General features: G+C 43.8%; 1 protein-coding gene across 4 annotated transcripts in view; it reads left to right on the plus strand.

The window, feature by feature from the left end:
* cobl (cordon-bleu WH2 repeat protein) overlaps positions 1 to 18678 on the plus strand; it is a 536382-nt gene that overhangs the window by 428735 nt on the left and 88969 nt on the right. For all 4 annotated transcript variants that reach the window (XM_078538619.1, XM_078538620.1, XM_078538621.1 and 1 more), the window contains 3 exons: positions 1358 to 1446; positions 3440 to 5478; positions 5597 to 5716. In XM_078538619.1, the coding sequence (XP_078394745.1) occupies positions 1358 to 1446; positions 3440 to 5478; positions 5597 to 5716 (2248 nt within the window). The remainder of the gene's footprint in view (positions 1 to 1357; positions 1447 to 3439; positions 5479 to 5596; positions 5717 to 18678) is intronic.

The following is an 18678-nucleotide window of genomic DNA, read 5'->3' on the forward strand; positions in this document are numbered from 1 at the left end:
CAAGGCTGACCCTCCAGTGAAGCACTGAGGAGGTGCTGCACTGTTGGAGGTGCTGTCTTTCAGAATTTGAATATATTAAACCAAGCTCTCTCAGGTGAATGTAAAAGATCCTACAGCACTGTTTTGAAGAAGAGCGGAGAGTTGCCCTCGATATCCTGGCCAATATTTATCATTTAATAAACATCACAAAGCAGATCATCTGGTCATCATCATGTTGTGTTTGTGGGAACTTGCTATGTGCAAATTGGCTGCCATATTTCCTGCGCTACCACAGCCACTACACTTTAAAAGTACTTACTTGGCTATTAAATGCTTAGGACACCCAATGGTCATGAAAGATGCTGTATAAATTCAAGTTTTTTTTTCATACCTGGAAACTAAGAAATCTTACAAAATATGTTTCCACGTTTAATTCCTTCAACATCACAAACTTGCATTTATATTTTTGACACAGATCATATCAGTGAAGGACCTCAATGATTTGAAATATTGACTCACGATCTATGTTTTGCAATCAGTACTTTACATAAAAGAATGTAAGCAAATCCAAAATTTTGCAAAATTATTTCATTGAAGACAACTATGTGCCTGGTGCAATTGGAACAACAAATAATCATCATGTTACTAATGTTGTGACCCCCAACTCAGGTGTTCACTCAAAGCATGAGGGGCAATATAATAATAGACCATCACTAAGAATCTCTGAAATTTTGTGTTAATAAATTATAATTTTAGTCTCACTATTTAAAATAAGTTATTTTTAATTTTCATACAGACTTCAGTATTTTTTATACTGTCAGGCAAAACAGTTCCACCATCAGATTTTGATGACTGAGGGCAATGAAAGAACTGACAAAACCGTGCAGATAACAAAGATTTGTAAATAATCTGAATTAGAACACTGTATTTAGATAAACATTCTTTCGTAAAATAAAACCAGAAAATGCTGAAAGTATTCAGCAGGTCAGGCAGCATCTGTGGAGAAAGAAACAGAGTTAATGTTTCAGGTTTATAACCTTTCATTAGAACTGGGAAGAGTTAGAGGTGTAAAAGGTTTTAAGAAAATGAAAGCGGGAGGAAAAGAAAAAGAACAAAAGGGAAGATCTGTCACTGGGCAGAAAACAAGAGAGATTAAATGAAAAAAGGGTTGGTGGGTCCAAGGTCGGAAGGGATGGCAATGGGACGAGAAACAAAAGCTATGTCAAGAGGAAGTGTGAATGGCAGAATGAAAAGCAGCTGCCGTGTGAAAGCAAAACATTCTTTTATATTATTCTGCTCAAGCAATTGTATACTTAAAGAAGTTGCATTTGTGTTTCTAATCCTTACCTGTGTAACTTCAATTTGAAACGGGCACAAGCATTGGATCTAACTGGAAGGAAGAAGATGAAATCTCCATTGAAGCCCAGACACATCTAACCTTGGCAAGATTAGATATGGAACTGACGGGTAAGGATGTGAGCTTTGCTGGGCTTTTACATGAAATAATGACCAATAAGAGTTTATTTTCCTACATGTAATCCTATCTGATGCAACATGTCCTAAAAATATTTGCACTCATATTTTGTATGGTACAGTTGCAATGGTGCATTACATTGCATAATTGATGGTGTACTGTTTATGAATCCACAGTGCAGTTTTTATTTACTTGCATCTTCAAGATCAGAGGTTCTATTTTGATTGCAGCAACAGTGTGGAGCATTGTGTCGACATTCTAAATCACTGGAACATCCCTTATGTTTGTTTCCAATATACTGATGTGGCGACACAAGAAACCCTAGGATGTCAGTGATGAGGGCAGAGAAAGAAGCACAGCATTGTGAGTCACTTACCTTTGCCTGGGGGGTAGGAGGGTAACATCAGCCATATATCTCACATCTGAGTGACTGCTGTTGGAAAGTGCAAATGCACTGAGAGCTTGTCAACATCAAATCCAAATGGGGTGGAGCTATGCTATCATATAGTGGAGCAGCCTGCCAATACTATCTAGGGCCACACACAAAGAACTGGGGGGCTGCTGGGCCTGAAGAACTGGATAACACAAGGACATAAGAAAGGAAGCAGGTGTAAACCATATGGCCCATCAAGCCTGCTCAACCATTCAATACAATCATGGCTGATCTTTGGCTTCAACCCCATTTTTTTGCCCACTCCCATCTCCCTTGATTCCCAGGGAGACCAAAAATCTATGCCAGCCTTAAATATATTCAACGATAGATTATCCACAACCCTCTGGGGTAGGCAATTTCAAAAGTACACAACCTTTTGCGTGAAGAAATTTCTCCTCATCTCAGTCCTAAAAGATCAACCTGAGACTGGCACCTGTATTCTAGATTCCCCAGCCAGGGGACACAGCCTCTCAGTGTCTACCCTGCCAAGCCCCTTCAGAACCTTGTATATTTCAATGAAATCACCTCTCATTCTTCACAACTCCTGCTGGGTATATAGAATGCAGCCCAATAGTCAGCGCATCAGGAAAAGGAAAAATATCTAATTTGCCCAAAAATGTAAATGTCAAAAATTTAACAATGTATTTTTTATTTCTAAACAAGTTTTAAGTCAAAATGAATGTTTCAATAATTTCATTAAACTAGCAAGTAATGAATTATTACTGTCTAAAAAGTGACCTGGTGTGAAGTTGTGACTTTGTAAATACTGTAATAATGAACTTTTGAAAAAAGTTAAATCTTTCATATAGGAAAGAGATCTGCTTGTGGAGCTTTTCAAAATATAAGAGTTTCAGTGCACATTAACAAATAAGATTAACTTTCAACAGGGTGCACAATAAAAACATTCTTGAAATAAAAACAGAAAATGCTGGAAATACTGAGCAGATCAGGCAGCATCTGTGGAAAGAAACAGTCAACATTTCAGGTCAATGACCTTGCATCAGATGAAATATTATCTCTTGTTTCTCTTTTCACAGATGCTGCCTGACCTGCTCTGTATTTCCAGCATTTCTCTGTTTGTACTTCAGATTTCCATTATTCGTAGTATTTTGCTTTTTGATAAGTGCAGGCTTGGTTTCACTTTTGTAATTAGATTGTACATTTTTCTGAAAAATATAAAAGTTCTGACAAAGGCAAGCCACAACTTGAGTATGAATTTTAGAGCACTTCTTGACTAATTCTAAATGCTCTCTCCCATTAGTGTAACACCCTAGATTAACTGGATTTATACCAAATCTTCTCTCCCAACAAAATGTCAGTGGTTTCTAAGAATTTTGTAAATCAGAGTTTTAAAACGAGCATTATGAGAATAAGCAATAGCATATGTTACTGAAATTGCACGGGGAGGGGGAGAGGGAGAGGGAAGGGGGGGTGGGGGCGGCGTGTGGTGGGGTAATCTTAAACAACCTTTCTAACCTTGATTTGTATGTTGCTGTTTGCAACCAGGAACCTTTTGAAAACTTCTAAACAGCTTTTGGTTATTTCTTTGGCAGCTGGACAAGAATTGGCTTTCAAAAAATCTTCCACAATGTCTGACAGAACCATTGATGAACAGGAAACTGTTCCAGTGACGATCATCGATGAAGTATCATTGACTTGCCACGAGGAAATTGAAGAAAAAATATTACTGGAAAAATTACCCAAGCCTACAGAAGTAAAAGAAGTTCATGATACAGATGGCAGTCGGCAAACAAACTCAAAAACTGGAACTTTCGTAACCAGTATTCATGAGCAGTCACGATCTGATGTTTCATTTGACACATTCTATCCCACAAGTATTGTCAGCTGTACAGATATCCAACAAGAACCCATTAAAAAATCAACAGAGGGTTTACAAGAAGAGAGTTACGACGTTCAAGATCAGATAAAGTCAAGAGATAACAAATTTGAAATGATTTTGTCTGCAACTGAACTGAAGTATGATATGCAGGTTAGAGGGAATGGTAGGAAAGAAGTGCACAACATTGCACCTGTGGAGGTTGACCCAGTAACACGAGAAGCTAAAAACTGTGTGGAAATACTGAAGAATGTCCAAGCAGAACATCTGACGCAAGATGAGAATTGTTCAGCTGCAAACTGTGCTCCGGAACACAAACATTCATCAGACAGGTGGCTAAACACTGCCAATAAAGTTACCAATGAATATGTTCCAAAAGTAGGCATGAGAACATTCACAGTTATTCCGCCAAAACCAGTTGTAAAGCCTAAGGGAAGAGAAGGGTTGTCACTAACCACAGGCGCTATCAAGATTGATGACCTGGGCAATTTAATACATACAGAGATCAGTGAAACAAAAAACAAAAAGACTACAGCAAACATTGGAGCCAGTGACAAAGAATCACTTTTAGGAAAAGCAAAGGCATTCTGGAATGTGAAAAGCATGGATAAGGATAATCTGCAGTGTGCCAACCCAGCTTCAACTATGGCAATAAATACAACTGTTTGCACAGCTGGTAGATTGCAACTACAAGAGCCAGCAAAGCAGTTGACAAATATATCCCCCAAATTTGAAGCAGTTATTGTGCAGACTACAGCTGTAAGTAGTAAGTCACTTAAAACCGACTCGCAATCCACTGAAGAAAAGTCATTTGCGTCAGTTATGCCATCGAAGGTAAAAATTGCAAACATACCAGAAAATACCCATCCCAAAGCAGTGAGTAATTTTATCAAGCCCTGCAGAAGAACATCAAGCCAATATGTTGCCTCAGCAATTTGCCGCTACACAGGCATACAGTCAACAAAAACTGGAGCAGGGAATGAATCTAATGCTCAGAGTAACACTAGATTTAAGAGTAAATTTGAGGATAAACATAAATTCAGACCTGCTGAGGAGAAGTCTTCTCTTAAGCCCTTGCAAAAAAATTGCATAGGAAGCCAACTGAATGCAGAGTTTGCACTCTATTCCAACTGCAGCACAGAAAATGTTGGAAAATTGATCAAACATAAAGAAGATAAATTTGTTCCAAATCAGAATTGGTTAATTAAAAAAGTGTCAAATCAAACAAGCTCCTTTAACAAAGTTACTTCCCAATCACAGCTTTCCCAGTTAATCATAAATGATGCATTTTCTTCTAGCAAGCAATGTCCCACTGCAAATAGGCAGACTCCACAAAGTACATTGCCGTCACCTTTTGTGAAAGATGTGATTTCCAGTGCCCCAAGTGATCAGTCAATTAAAACACCTATGACCTTTACATCCGCTCCTTCTTTAACTTCATTTTCAGATTCTGTTAAAGATCATGCGACTGCTGTGAAACAGAGTGACTGCATCTCACATAATTTGCCTGCCTCAAATCTGCCAACAATGTCTACTACAGCCTCTTCAGTTACTGAAATAGTATTTACAGTACAGTCAGAACCTTCACCTTCCTTTCACGCAAATTGCTTCAATGTCAAACCAAATACCAACATGTTTGGGCCTGTCAAGAAATTCAAACCCATCATTCAGAAGCCAGTACAGAAAGATGAGTGCTTGCACAGTTCTCTAATGGAAGCTATCCAATCAGGGCAAAATAAAGAACGGCTTAGAAAGGTATAAATCACCATTTGGTTGTATAGTTCTGATACAAAGATGTTTTTAATGATAAAGCCAGCTACTGCAACATGTCATATCTGATAAATGTACTGTTTCTATGTCTTATTTTTGCCAGATTTCTGATACAGTGATAAATGGTAACCTGAAAACATCTTCATTCACTGCAGCAGAAAATGAACATTCTGCACTCTTGGCATCAATTAGAGCGCACAGTGGAATTTCGGAACTGAAAAAGGTAAGAACCATGACAGTGATGTATATTGTTCTTATAAATTCAGAAAAAAAATCATGAATATACCACTGCTACCACTTTGCAGGCATTGTTTTTCTTCCAGTTGTGAATGTTGCAAAAATTAGCGTTTTCCTGTAAAATTGTTCAAACCAATAAAACTCGTGTCATTTCAGTAGTTAAAATCGAAAGTTGGAGATCCAAGTAATTGCCCCTTTTTATTGCATAATGTAAAAATGATCCTCTTCACTAGAAAAAAGCCTTCAGTACTGACTTTGAAGTTATATCTAATACAATTGTCCTGTTATATTTTGAAGCTAAATGTGTGTGATCTAGATTAACTAAAAGCCTGGAAAATATTAAAACAAATGTGTATCCATGGCAAATGGGTGATATTTAAGCCAAAGTCCTAACCCAACCTTTTGAGATAGACAGCAGAGAGCTTTTTTACATTATTTACAGTAACCTTTTGCATTTCCTTGCCAATTGGAAATTGTGCCCTTTCCATCAAGAAAGAACTTTTACATATTAGATTCAGTTACTGCTTCAATTCCAAAAGTACTTGGTTAAAGGAAAGCTATCTTTATGAAGTAAAATTGTCACGTAAAAAGTACTGAGGATACTTTCTTCCTTGCATGAACCAAATAACTGTAACTCCTGCCATTGAACAGAAGTGCAGCAGAAACAGTTGCGCATGCGCACTCGACTCACACTGCTGTTCCACACGCTGGGGGTTGGATGGAATTTTTCCTTTTCAGAAATTTGGTTTTGTGAAGCTGCCTATTTACGTAAGCGTCGAATCAGTGTTAGTGCTGTGATTGGCAATGGTTGTATTATCAAAGCTCTGTAATGATATCAAGGTAGAGACCTTTGGCTACATCTACAGAGGGATTAGACCCCTCCCCAACCCACACACAGAACACCAGTTAACTTGCTACAATTATAATAAATCAGACCATGAAAATAAACAAGATGCCTGAGTTTATTTAAATGCTGTTTCCCCCCAGCCTGTCAAGGCTTTATGCAGGGAACCCCTCACAGCCCAGGTAGTTGAGTCAAATGATAGTTGGACTCTTAATCCCAGGGGTATTGTTTTGAATCCAACATGAGATAATACGTTTCTCCTTTGGTATTTTATTCAAGAAAAATTTTTATTGATTTTTATCAAAAAATATTACAATTAATTCTCCACGATCTCTGAGTTCATTGGATGTTGGGACTATTGTTTACTGAAATTTCCTGATTATATATCTTCATCATTCACTGAATGGTCAGAAGTATATTTTACAGAGGGAACAGTTGATAAATGATAGGTAAAGTGGACACAAGAACTTGCAATTGGTTTAAGACGATACAGTATTGTTAGTCTGTGTCAAGCCAACTTGTTTGTTTTAATGCAGCAGCTGACACTCTGACACTGACACTGACACTGACAATGCACATGTGCAGGAAGTGCTTCCCCCTAGTGTTGTGGCACAGATAAACACAGCCTTAGTTCTTTGCTGACCCAGGTTAGGGAATTGTTCCATATTGACATTTGTGAAAGGAATAAGATTGTTTTATTCCTTGTGTTGAGTCCTGATGTTGACAATATTGAACCAATGCTGTGAAGCTTGCTGAGGCAGGCTACAAAGCAAAGATCTTAGAGTCTTGACCTGCTAGCCAGAATCTGTGGCAGCCTGACAGCAAGATACTGTGAGCCAATGAATCAAGGATTTTTTGTTTGGCGTGGTGTAGAGACTCAGCAGTGTTGAGAGTAAAGGGTTGGTGGAGAAGTCAGGAAAAGGCTGGATAAACTTCATGCAAGGTTTTTGTGATTTTTGGTTGATATAGTTTTATCATTGTCAGTGGCTGTCACTGAATGTCTTGATGATTTTAATAGGTTTCACAACATTTTCTGCACTTTAATTCAAATAAAAATTACAAGCTAACAAATCTTAACATGTAGCTGCCCATAATCAAATACACGTTATAATTAAAATTTGCTACATTCCCAGGCTATGGCAAACGTCCCTGCTTTGTCAAGTCTTTCATGCTTCCCTCCCCCTTAGCTATTCTGATGTAACCATTTGCATCCATCTTTTGTTTCTATTCTTTTCATGTTATCACCTCCATTTGCTTTCCCTGTTGTCACTTAGTTACTCCTGCACTCCATCCAGTCATAAAATTTTTCCTTCTGCTCTTTCCTTGCCCACATTTTCCCTGGCTTTATGCTGGCTTAAAAACTGTTCATCTCGAACATCTTCTGATAAAGGTCTTCAACCTGAAACTTGTGTCCCGATACTTACAGGAAGGTGGAGGAAGCCGTAGCAGGCTGGAAACCCGGAAATGTGGATAACTCAAAAATCATGACAGTACCTTATTTAAAAACAAATCTGATGCCCAATCGGTAGCAGCCAGGTTAAGGCCATAGCCAGAGAATAGAGACAAGGGTGGGAAGAGATCATGGAAACCAGGGTGAGGGGAGAAATCAGAGATTGGGAAGATCGGAAAGGCTGGTGGGGTGAGGGCAGGATATTGAGGTCGGTGAGCGGGGGGGCGGGGCCCGATTGCCAACACGTAAAATGACATGGGTTGACGTCAGGTGGAACTCCCAACGTCACCCCGCATCATTTCAATTTTCAGGTCGGCAGGGGCTCAGCCGAATCAGCTGTGCGCCCGCTGACCTGTCAACGGACAATTGAGGCCATTTAAAAAGTAATTAGACCAGTTAATGGACCTGCCCATCCAACCTTAAGGTTGGCGGGCAGGCTGGGAGTCCTGGTGGGCTTCAGAAAAAGCATGAAAACTCATCCACGGGCGGGATGAGGTTTCATGTAGGTTTTGAAAATTTAATAAAAGTTTACTTAGAAGTGATGGACATGTCCCAACTCATGTGACAGTGTCACATGAGGGGACATGTCAGGGAAATATCATTTTTCTACATGTACCATTTTTAAATTTGGCGCCGATCTCCCTGAGGCAGCACTTAGCCTCAGGGAGATGAGTGTGCTCTTTTGCGCACATGCACGCAAAAGCACACTCCCAGCTTAAGGAAACCCCCCCGCCCACACAGGGAGCACAAAGCGCTTCCTGGCAGACGTCATGCTGGGCGGGCCTTAATTGGCCCGCCCATGTAAAATGGCGGCGTGCCCCCAATTGGGGGTGCCGATTGGAGGCGTGCCCACACGCGCCCACTCCTGAACTTGCCCCCCTTCCTGACGCGGGGAAAATTCTTCCCCATGCATTGGGGTGAGGGAGGTTGGAGGGGGTGATTGGCTGATCATAGGGGCTTAGAATTGCAGGGAGCTAAACAAGTTGGCTTGGTGGACCAGTGGGGAAGCACTCTTACTCTTCCTGGCCCACAAGCAGTGCTGGAAAAGCACTTAGATACAGCTATTCTTGCATCTCTCCAGCTGTCAAGTTTCCCGAATGCTTGATAAGCTGGTCCATAGCACTTACATTTAAAATTGTGGTAACTTTGAGGATCTCAGCTTCATAATCACGTTTAAATTATTGATCTGCCTCTGGAGAGCAGATTGGTTGCTGGTACCCCAACAGATGTTGAAGGTTGTTTGGAATCCAGTTTCCAACTTTTGAAATCTAAACCCTCAGATCCATTCCTTCAACCATCCTGGTGGGGGAGGTTTAAAATCGCACCTGCTATCTTTGGCCTGAATTTTTGCTCCCAAGTCAGTAAAGCAGAGTAGGGACATTTGCTGGCTCGGCAAGACTTGGGAAAAAGTGCCCTGGATGATCTGATTCAGTCTGGCGGGGAGGTAGGGATTGGTGCAAATGGGAGTCGTGGCAGGTGACTGGGAAAGAGTTTGGAGGCTGTTGAGTGCAGAGGCAGGCTGGGTGATAGGGCAGCCTCAGTGCTCCAGCACTTTGCAAAGATGTAAAAAATGAATGAAACAAATAACAGCCCTCCAGACCTCAAACCCTCACCTCCCCCCCAAGCACTCCCCATGTCAACCTATGCCCCCTGACCCACCCCCCGCCATGGTCTCTCATACCTTTCATGCCAACCAATGCCCCTCCACCCACCCTCCCATGGCCCTTCATAGCCCCTATGCCAACTTAGATCCAACTCATGCCAACCTATGCTCTCCACCCATCAGCCTTTGCCCTTACAGCTTCCATGCCAGTATCCAGCATGGGCAGACCTCTGGACCCATGCTGAGATTAAGTACGGGATTTTCCCATCCGCGCTCTAAATGAGGTGGCGGGTGGGAAAAGTGGCATTTTCCCCACCATGCGTAATGGCGGGTTTTTGTGCCATAATGTTCATTCTCCACCTCATTAATGGCGGAAAAACGGGAAACATGTCAGATTGCAGGTGGTGAACTCTGATTTGCCTGCCCCGCAGTGACCCCAGTGGTTCTTTCCTCCGGGCATATTTAAACTACACCCGCACATGGCTTTCTCGATGTCCCCAGGCCAAGATAGCCCCAGGGAAGAAATAGCATCGAAAAGCAAGAAGAGTGCGGCTCCCGAGTACAGTGATGCTTCGCTGGGCCACCTGCTGGACGCTGTCGAGGCCCACCGGAATGTCCTCTAACCCAGTAATGGCCAGAGGAGGTCCACCAATGCTACCACTCCAGCTTGGGAGGCAATGTCTTCGGTGGTCAGTGCAAATGTGGCATAGAAAAGGTCTGCAATCCAGTGCAAGAAGAGGATGAACGATCTCATCCATTCTGGCAGGGTAAGTGAATAGCCTCATCATCCTCAACTCACACATTCACAAGCCCATCAGGCATTATATCCTGTGTAGTTTGTGACCTCATCCTGTCCACTGCTCCACTCACCACCCACACAAGGCGGGCATATCATCTGTCTTGGCATGTTTCCTGCTCACAATCTCTCCATTTGCCTTCATGCAGGACAAGGTCGCACACAGTAGAAGACAGAGGTCCCAGACCAGGGGTGGAATGGCTGAAATTAAGGCCTTCACTCCATTTGAGTCCTATTGAGTCCGACTCTGGTGACGAGCCTCCAGACTTGGTCCTAACTTAGTTGGTGGAGCTTCAGCAACAGTCAGGAAGGATTGTCAGCTGTTTTCCACAGATTACAAAGTTCGATGGAGGAGTCCGTCCATGTTCAGTCCGAGGTTATAGCCTTGGTGTGCCAATGCACTGAGGTCAACACTAGTAGGATGACAGCTGCCATGGAGACCTTGGTCCAGGACAAAGGTCCTGCAGTGCACCAGGAGCTGCACTTCATTGGAGTAGGCATTGGTGGCATCCGTCAGTGGCTATGCGAGAAGGGGTGCAGGGCAACTCGATTTCACTCCAGCTTACCCTCTCCTCAAGGAGTCAGCCTGGTCGTCCATAGGGAGGGGGATCCAGCATCTGGACACTCCAGTGCCATCCGCCCAGGTGACTCCAGGAGTGGCCAGCCGATCTCAATCCCTTGTTCCTGTGACCCCATCACCTTCAGGTCCGCATGCCGAGGAGGGTGCACCTGCCCTACATCAGGAGACCCAAAGCAGGCCGGGGCCATCCAGGTCTTGGCCCTCCAGAGGACGCCCGCCAAAGTCATCGCAGACAACATGGTGTAGCAGACATCAAGCCACCTCCACCTCTGCTGTGGATGTCAGGGATGCAGGGTTAGGAAAATTAAGAAATATTAGGAGCACGACGGTGGCATGGGTATTAACCCCATGTTATATACTTTGCACTAATGTGAATAGAAAACTACCTATTTCATATCTTTTGTGTTTGCCTCCCCTTTATGATCAGCTGTGTTGTTGTCCATCAGGTGTGACACAATGGTCCCTGTCGCCACTTATTGCAGATATTGAAACCAGGTGCCTCTGGTAGATGTTGTCAGCTTCCACGTCGCATATAATTTCCAACGTCCTTAATGTCAAGTCTACTTGTGTAAGGAACCTCATTCACATGGTGTACTGCTTAATGCCTTCTTCATTCTTTGCTGTTTAAGGTTGAGGCTAAGGTGTTCACCCGTCTTGTCTGCATTATTGTCAGGTGAAGGTCTTGTTTCCATCGAGACATGTAAATGCATGGAGAAGGATCATAGATCCTAACACTTCATTTACTTACTGTCATCTGGCATGATTTCCTATCTATAAGCCCCTTACTCAGAGCTTGAGTGCGGTCCTGTCTGCTTTGCGCGTATCCGACTCTCACAGTGCACAATTGCTAAGCTCAGCGAGAAGCGTGAGCATCTTTCCACCTTTAAGTGCCGGAGCTCAGGCCCTCGAAGGCATTACATTTTTCTGGCACTCAAGCCTCCAACCTTCTGCCTTTCTAACCTTGTATCTGCATTGTGGCCACAAGGCTCTCATCACAATGTAGGGACGCAGAGCTGAGCCACATGTTTTAAGTAGCCTCCCCTCACCTATACCCTCACCAAGGTCATTGAAGATAAAAACAAATAGTCATGTGTTGCAGTCAAAGGAGCCTTGGAGCTTACTCTGGAAGTGTATATAGTAGCTTTTTACACTTTTTAAGGTACCAGTGGAATGCAACCCAGAATATAATTAATCTGATAAGAGCTCTTTATTATCACCAAATGTTACCTTGAGCGGGTCATGGTGTCTTTGCATTTTGCAGCTGGAAAGGGCCAGGGCTGGCCATGAGGGCAGGCTGACTGTGTGAACTTCATGATCCTCAAGTGGTCCAAATCCATGGAAAGGTCAGGATGAATGCACGCCTGCATCCCTAACTAGGAGTGACTGATGTCAATGTGATGGAGGAGAAGGTGACACAAAGGACGAGGTGATGCCAAAATCGAGCGAGAGCAACATAATGTTCTCGGCTGCCTTGGCCAAAGTGTGACCTTTCAGTCACACCGTCGAGGTGACACAGAATGTGTTGTCCATTTTTGGCAGATGGATCTCCTTGAGGAGCTTTATCAGACTGAAGACATACAGTTACGAGTGCATTGAAGATTGTAGAACAGCTCCTGCCTCTACTCAGTTGCCATGGTGACTGGGATGCTTCAGAGATGCTAGAAGAGGCTGTGCCTCTGACATGTGATGCCAGAGAGCCCTACCCCAGGTTGGACCTCATCTCAACAAGAACGCATGTTCCCAAGGCTTCATCATCCTTCAAAGAACCAGGAAAATGGTTCACAAAATGGTTAAGAACTCACTCTCAGATTGAAGTGCATAGTTAAAAGCAAAATACTGCGGATGCTGGAAATCTGAAACAAAAACAGAAAATGCTGGAAAAACTGAGCAGGTCTAACAGCATCTGTAGAGAAAAAAAAGAGTTAACGTTTCAAGTCCTTGTGACTCTTGTTCAGAGTTAAAAGAAGTGCATAGTTGCCAGGAAAGGAGGGGTTTAGCAAAGTTAGTGTTCATGCGGGCCCATGAGAGAGGACACTTGTCCAAGAGGATGCAGACTATGACTCATCATCCTCATCCTGGAATGTGAGAGCCTCACGTGAATGCCTGGCCTCATCTGGCCCATGCTATGTCCTCTTCCCCTGCAGCCTCAGCTTCCTCAAACTCATCACCCTCATCCCTTTCAATGTCCTCCTCAGCAGAGGAGACATGCAGCTCTTCCATGACTGCATCTGGCAGGTCCTCCCCCCGTTTGCAGTGCCAGGTGGTGCCGCGTGCAGCAAGCCATGCTAATCTGAGAGACCCTCTAGGAGCGTACTGGTGTGCTCCACCACATCTGTCGAGGCATTGAAACTGCATCCTCAAGATGCCAATGCTCTGCTTTATCAATGTTCGTGTAGCGATATGAACATTGTTGTACCTTCTCTCTGCAGGGTTTTGTGGCTGCCGCATGGGCGTCACCAGCCAAGGTCCTTTGCGGGTACTCCTTGTCGCTGAGGAGCCAACCCTGGATTCTGTATGGCTTCTCAAAGATGTCAGGGATCTGCGATCCACTCAAGATGTATGAGTCATGGCAGCTTCCTGGGTATCACGCACACACTGCACGATTTGTTTCTTGTGGTCACAGACCAGCTGAACACTGAGCAAGTGGAATGCTTTCCTGTTTATGTATTGCAGTGCCTGTTGCTAGGGCACTTTTATAACCACATGAGTGTAGTCAACAGCAGCCTGCACCTGTGGGAATCTGAAAATCTCAGCAAAGCCCAGTGCTCTGGCTGCTGGCTCTCTTGATCTCTGGCAAAGTGTACATAATCGTGGGCCTTTGCAAAAAGGGCATCTGTCATCTCATGTGTGCATTTGTGTGTGGACGCTTGGGAGATCCCGCACAGGTCTGCAGTGGAGCCCTGGAAGAAGCCACTCGTGTTGAAGTTGAGTGCGATGGTTGCTTTCACAGCCACTGGCAATGGATGTCGTCCCAGTCCCCATGGTTTCAATTCCTGGAGAATGTGGCAAATGTGAGTCACCAGATCCATGGACATGAGGCATTGGCAACACTGTCTCTCATTCATCTGCAGATAAAACATGCGAGTTTTGTATACTCTCAGTCTCGAGAGCCACCTACTCACAACGTTTCTGTTAGCCTCATCCTCTGCATCCACAGTGGGTGCTGCCTCTTGCTCTTGAGGGTTTGGCTCCTCCCTTTGGCAAGCCTGGCAATGCAATTGCAATCTTTCCCACCTTCTCTCCTGCCTGCAGGCAGGCAGCAATAAACCCAGCTTCCATCTTCCTGAAGGTCTCCTCCCTGAAGCATCAATGAGAAAAAGACATGAGTCAGCATGAGCCCCCAAAACTCAAATTTCTGTACATTACCAGTGTGTGACTGTGAGTTCAAAGGCTTGGATCCAGTGAAGATACCTAGTTGACATTGAAATCCTGACAGCGCAAGTAACGTGCTTGACATGACCGGCTGCTATGAGATTGGTTAGGCCAAATGCTGGGATCCTCAATCACTGCACTGTCAGACCACATTCTTTGTGATACTCATGAGATCTAATGTTCATTGAGGAACTGTGATTATTTGAGGGGGCTCTATGTGAGCATGTTAGTGCTAAGACTGTGAGCTCCTGTGTTAAAGACATACCTGCAGCTTGTCCAGTCACCAAAATGCTCTAGACCTCGTTATTGCTGTGGGCAATTGGCACACCTGGAACAAGAGGTTAAAGCAAGGCGTTCTATTACTGCCATGACTCGTCATTAATCTTGCATGAATGCTCTTTATTGCTTCACTCTCCTGATTCCCTGCATTGTCATTGAAAGGCTCCTAACATGTGTCAGCTGTGCATCTCTTCTCATTTGGCAATAAACAATTCAGTTGGGTGCCTCTTTAATCGGCCCACCAGTGCATTGCACCACTATTCCTTAGATTAATTTTGTGCTGCACCATCTCTTCAGATTGCAAGATGCTGGTGCTGAGGCCTTACTGCCAGACCAGCTTAGATCCTCCCTTGTGTGACTGCAGTAATCCCTGCCATCGTATTGGGGGCACATTATATGAAGGTTTTCCTCCCTCCAAGCCTTCCCATCCAATGCTTTGCGCCATTTTGATCGTGGAGGATATCCCTGTGTAACCCTTGAATGTATTGAGGCAGATATGCCTATGCCCCATTTGCAGATTAGCCCGCCCCTTCTTGAGGCCTATTGCATAGCGAGCTATTGAAACTACATCCCCTCTCTCCCTGTGAAACCCTGCAATGGCCATACACTCCATTTTAACCATGTACAGCCCACCCTGACTGTGAGTGTGCCATCCTTGGTCCATTACTGTGCCAGAAACCCCTCTGGACTGAGGCGCATTTTGCTTATATCCAGTTGTGAAGCATGTCAGTCTAATTAGACGCCGATGTACCCTATTGACCCAGCGTGGGGGGATGATTCTGACAAACGGCCATTATAATGAATATTCATCATATTCAAATATATTAAAATGAGGTTCCTGACATGGCACAGCGGGAAATGCACATTGCCATTGAATCAGGTACGGACAATCGCAACCTGATTTCCCCTTGACATGAAACAGATTTTTTTCACTCTTGCAATGTTTTCCATTCCTGCTCGCCCTGACGCCCGCCATGGGCAGGAGTGGAAAATCCTGGCCTAAATAAAGTTCTTAAGTGTCTATTGATAAATTCACTATTTTAAAAAAAACACTCTCATTGAAAAAGCCCATTCAGTACATTTAATTGCCTCATCCCTTATAACAACAAGCATTTGTATTCAAATCCCACTTCAAAGATTTTATAAGCACTTGGAGCTGTCAGTGAACTGTGAATTGACAGGCATCCCACCATGATAATGATAGGTTGTGAAATCAGTCATGCAGCACTAATCCTATAATGCTAACCCTCAGGCTTATGTCAACAGACAGAATGAAATGGCAAGCACTGATTTTTTTTTTAAAACTGCCATCAGTTTTTTAGGGGGTAGGCAGGAATGTGGGGTTGAAGTTACATTCAGATCAGCCATGATCTTATTGAATGGCAGAGCAGGCTGGAGGGGCTGAGTGGCCTACTCCTCCTAATTCGTATGTTCATATGTAATATTTAAAGTGCAGGAGGTTTAAATTCCTTGACAGCTTGACAGTTCTCTTTGACAGTTCCATTTGACAGTTTCAATGAGCTTGACAGCTTCATTGAATTTATCCACTTTTTACGCACATTCATGTCAAGGAGATCGAATACAGAGGGAGTTATTGATTTTATTTATGGGAGAAAAGACCATGAATGGAATTGTGTACAGAATCTATCAAGGGAAATCCCCAATACTGTAAAAAGTAGTCAAGGGAGGCAATATTTTGGAATGTTTTGTCAAATGTTTTCTATAAAATATTGCAAATGATATAAAAACAAACTTAAAAAGGATATTTTAGACAAGTTTTCTGTTTCCACCTCTGTGTTGAGTTCAGTTTAGCAAACCTGAAGAGCTGGATTTTAGGAAGAAAGAACTTGCATTTGCATAATGCTTTTCACAACCACGAGACGTTACAAAGCACTTTGCATTCAATAAAGTACTTTTTAAATGTAGTCACTGAAGTATTGTCGGTAATGTAGCTGCTGATTTTCACACAGCAAGGACCTACAAACAGAAATTATACAATGACCAGTGATGTTGGTTGAAGGATAAATATTAGCCACAATTGGAGAAATCCTTCCTCTTCTATGAGTAATGTCATCAGTTATTTTACCTTCATCTGCGCGAGTCGGAGCCTCAGTTTGACATCACACCTGAAAAACAGCACATTCAGCAGGTGTGATATTAACACGGCAGCCTAGATTATGTGCTTCTATCCAGAGTGGGGCTTGACACAGGACCTTTTGACACAGAGCTGAGAGTACTCACAGGGCCAACACTGACAACCTTTATTTATATAAAACTTCTGTTGCGACATACAAAGGTCAGGTGTGTTCTCAGGATATCCTTGTTAGACAATACTAAAATCCAAGGTTTCCTTTGTGAGGGTGGCAAAATGTACATTCTGAGAAATTAAAACAGAAGTTGCTGAAAATGCACATGAGACCTATCACAATTTTGCAGGAGAAAAACCAGATCAAGATTATGTGTACGGACACTAGGCTTGATTATTAGGTCTCACTGGGGTTGGATTTCAAAGCAGGTGAAAATAGTAGTGCTAGATGGCGTACTAGTATCCTGGCTCCATCCTATCCTTGGGACATTTTTGCAGAGATGGGATGAGGGGTGGAAGGGCAGGTAGTTGATCTAGCTCATTAAGAGCTTGTTAAGACCAATTAAAGGGCTGACTGGAAATTTGCAGTCGGCCTTCAGTTTCCCACAGGCAGCAGGGGCCAGTTTAGCTGCTTGAAGGTGAACCCTCAGTGGCAGACTAAGGGGACCACTCAGGCCTAGAGGCTCTCCCTACTTGCCTGGGTGCTGCTACAGAAGCCCATTGAGGAGCTCCACCCACTCTGCTGTTCTTCTCACAGTGGTAGCCTGACTGCAAACCTATTTTTTAGTTTAAATTTTAACAAGTTGAAGAGAGGGCACCTCATTTTGAAGTGTCCTCTCCCTTACTTACCTTCCATTAAATCCTGCCGCTCATATTAAGCTATAAGGCCTCTGTTTGGCCCTCCAGCTTCAAAAGCCCACCAACCATCCTTAATTGGACAGTGAACCTGCCCTCTTACCACTAGTTGACCGCCCTGGTGAACATCACGTTGAATACCACACAGTGCAGGCTTCTGACTTATGGAAGTGTTCAGATATCTGCAGGAAAAATCCTGCACACTTTGTCAGAACTGGAAAAGGAAGGTAAGAGAGCCTTTTTGGAGTACTGAATGAAAACTGTTTAGAGCTTGGATTCAGAGAGACTAGTACCCTGCATTAGTGGGATGGCGGTACCATAGTGGTAATGTTACTGGACTGGAATTCCAGAGGTCCATAATAATGCTTTGGGACATAGGATTGGATTTTATGAGCTATCCGCATGTGGGAAAACAGGTGGGTGAATCCATAAGATAGGGCACAGTACCTGTGGTGGCATGCCACTGCAAGCCCACCCACCCCACCCCTGTCCCAACATGATGTTATGAATGGCGGGGGAGTTGTTGGGTGGGCTGCCTGCCCATAGCCCAATCCAGGTCCTTAAGTGGACAGTTAGTGCCTATTTAAGCGCCTCATATTGCCGCCACTTGGATTTAACGTGCAGGGAGAGGCCTGTGCCCAACATGCAGCCTGGCAGGTCTGTGAAGCCTGGCAGGTTTGAACCTGCTGGCCAGTGAAAAGCTGGGGTGGGTGGGGCTGGGGAGGGTGTTGTGCCTCCCTTCCAAGTCCTAGGTTCCAATCAGAGCCCCGCCCAACAGTATTCCCTCCCCACATCCACCCTCCTTCCCTTCCCTGACCAACATGCCTCCTACCCTGCTGAACCCCTGCCTCCCCCACCAAGATTCCGGACTTAACTGGGGGCCCGGGTCCATCGCTAAATGCCTTCTCCTAGCTGCAGTACCAGCAATGACCACTGCTTCCAGTGGTACTGCTGGTCACCTCTCTGAGGCAGGACCCCTCTTGGAGATGGGTGGAAGTCTCGCCTCATTATTACTGGGACTTAGGCTAAAAAATTAAAGCTGGACAAGCCTGCTAACCGGAGGTGGGATCACTCCCGACATTT

The sequence above is a fragment of the Cetorhinus maximus genome, chromosome 3 (genome assembly GCF_964194155.1).
Source record: "Cetorhinus maximus chromosome 3, sCetMax3.hap1.1, whole genome shotgun sequence".
Lineage (NCBI taxonomy): Eukaryota > Metazoa > Chordata > Chondrichthyes > Lamniformes > Cetorhinidae > Cetorhinus > Cetorhinus maximus.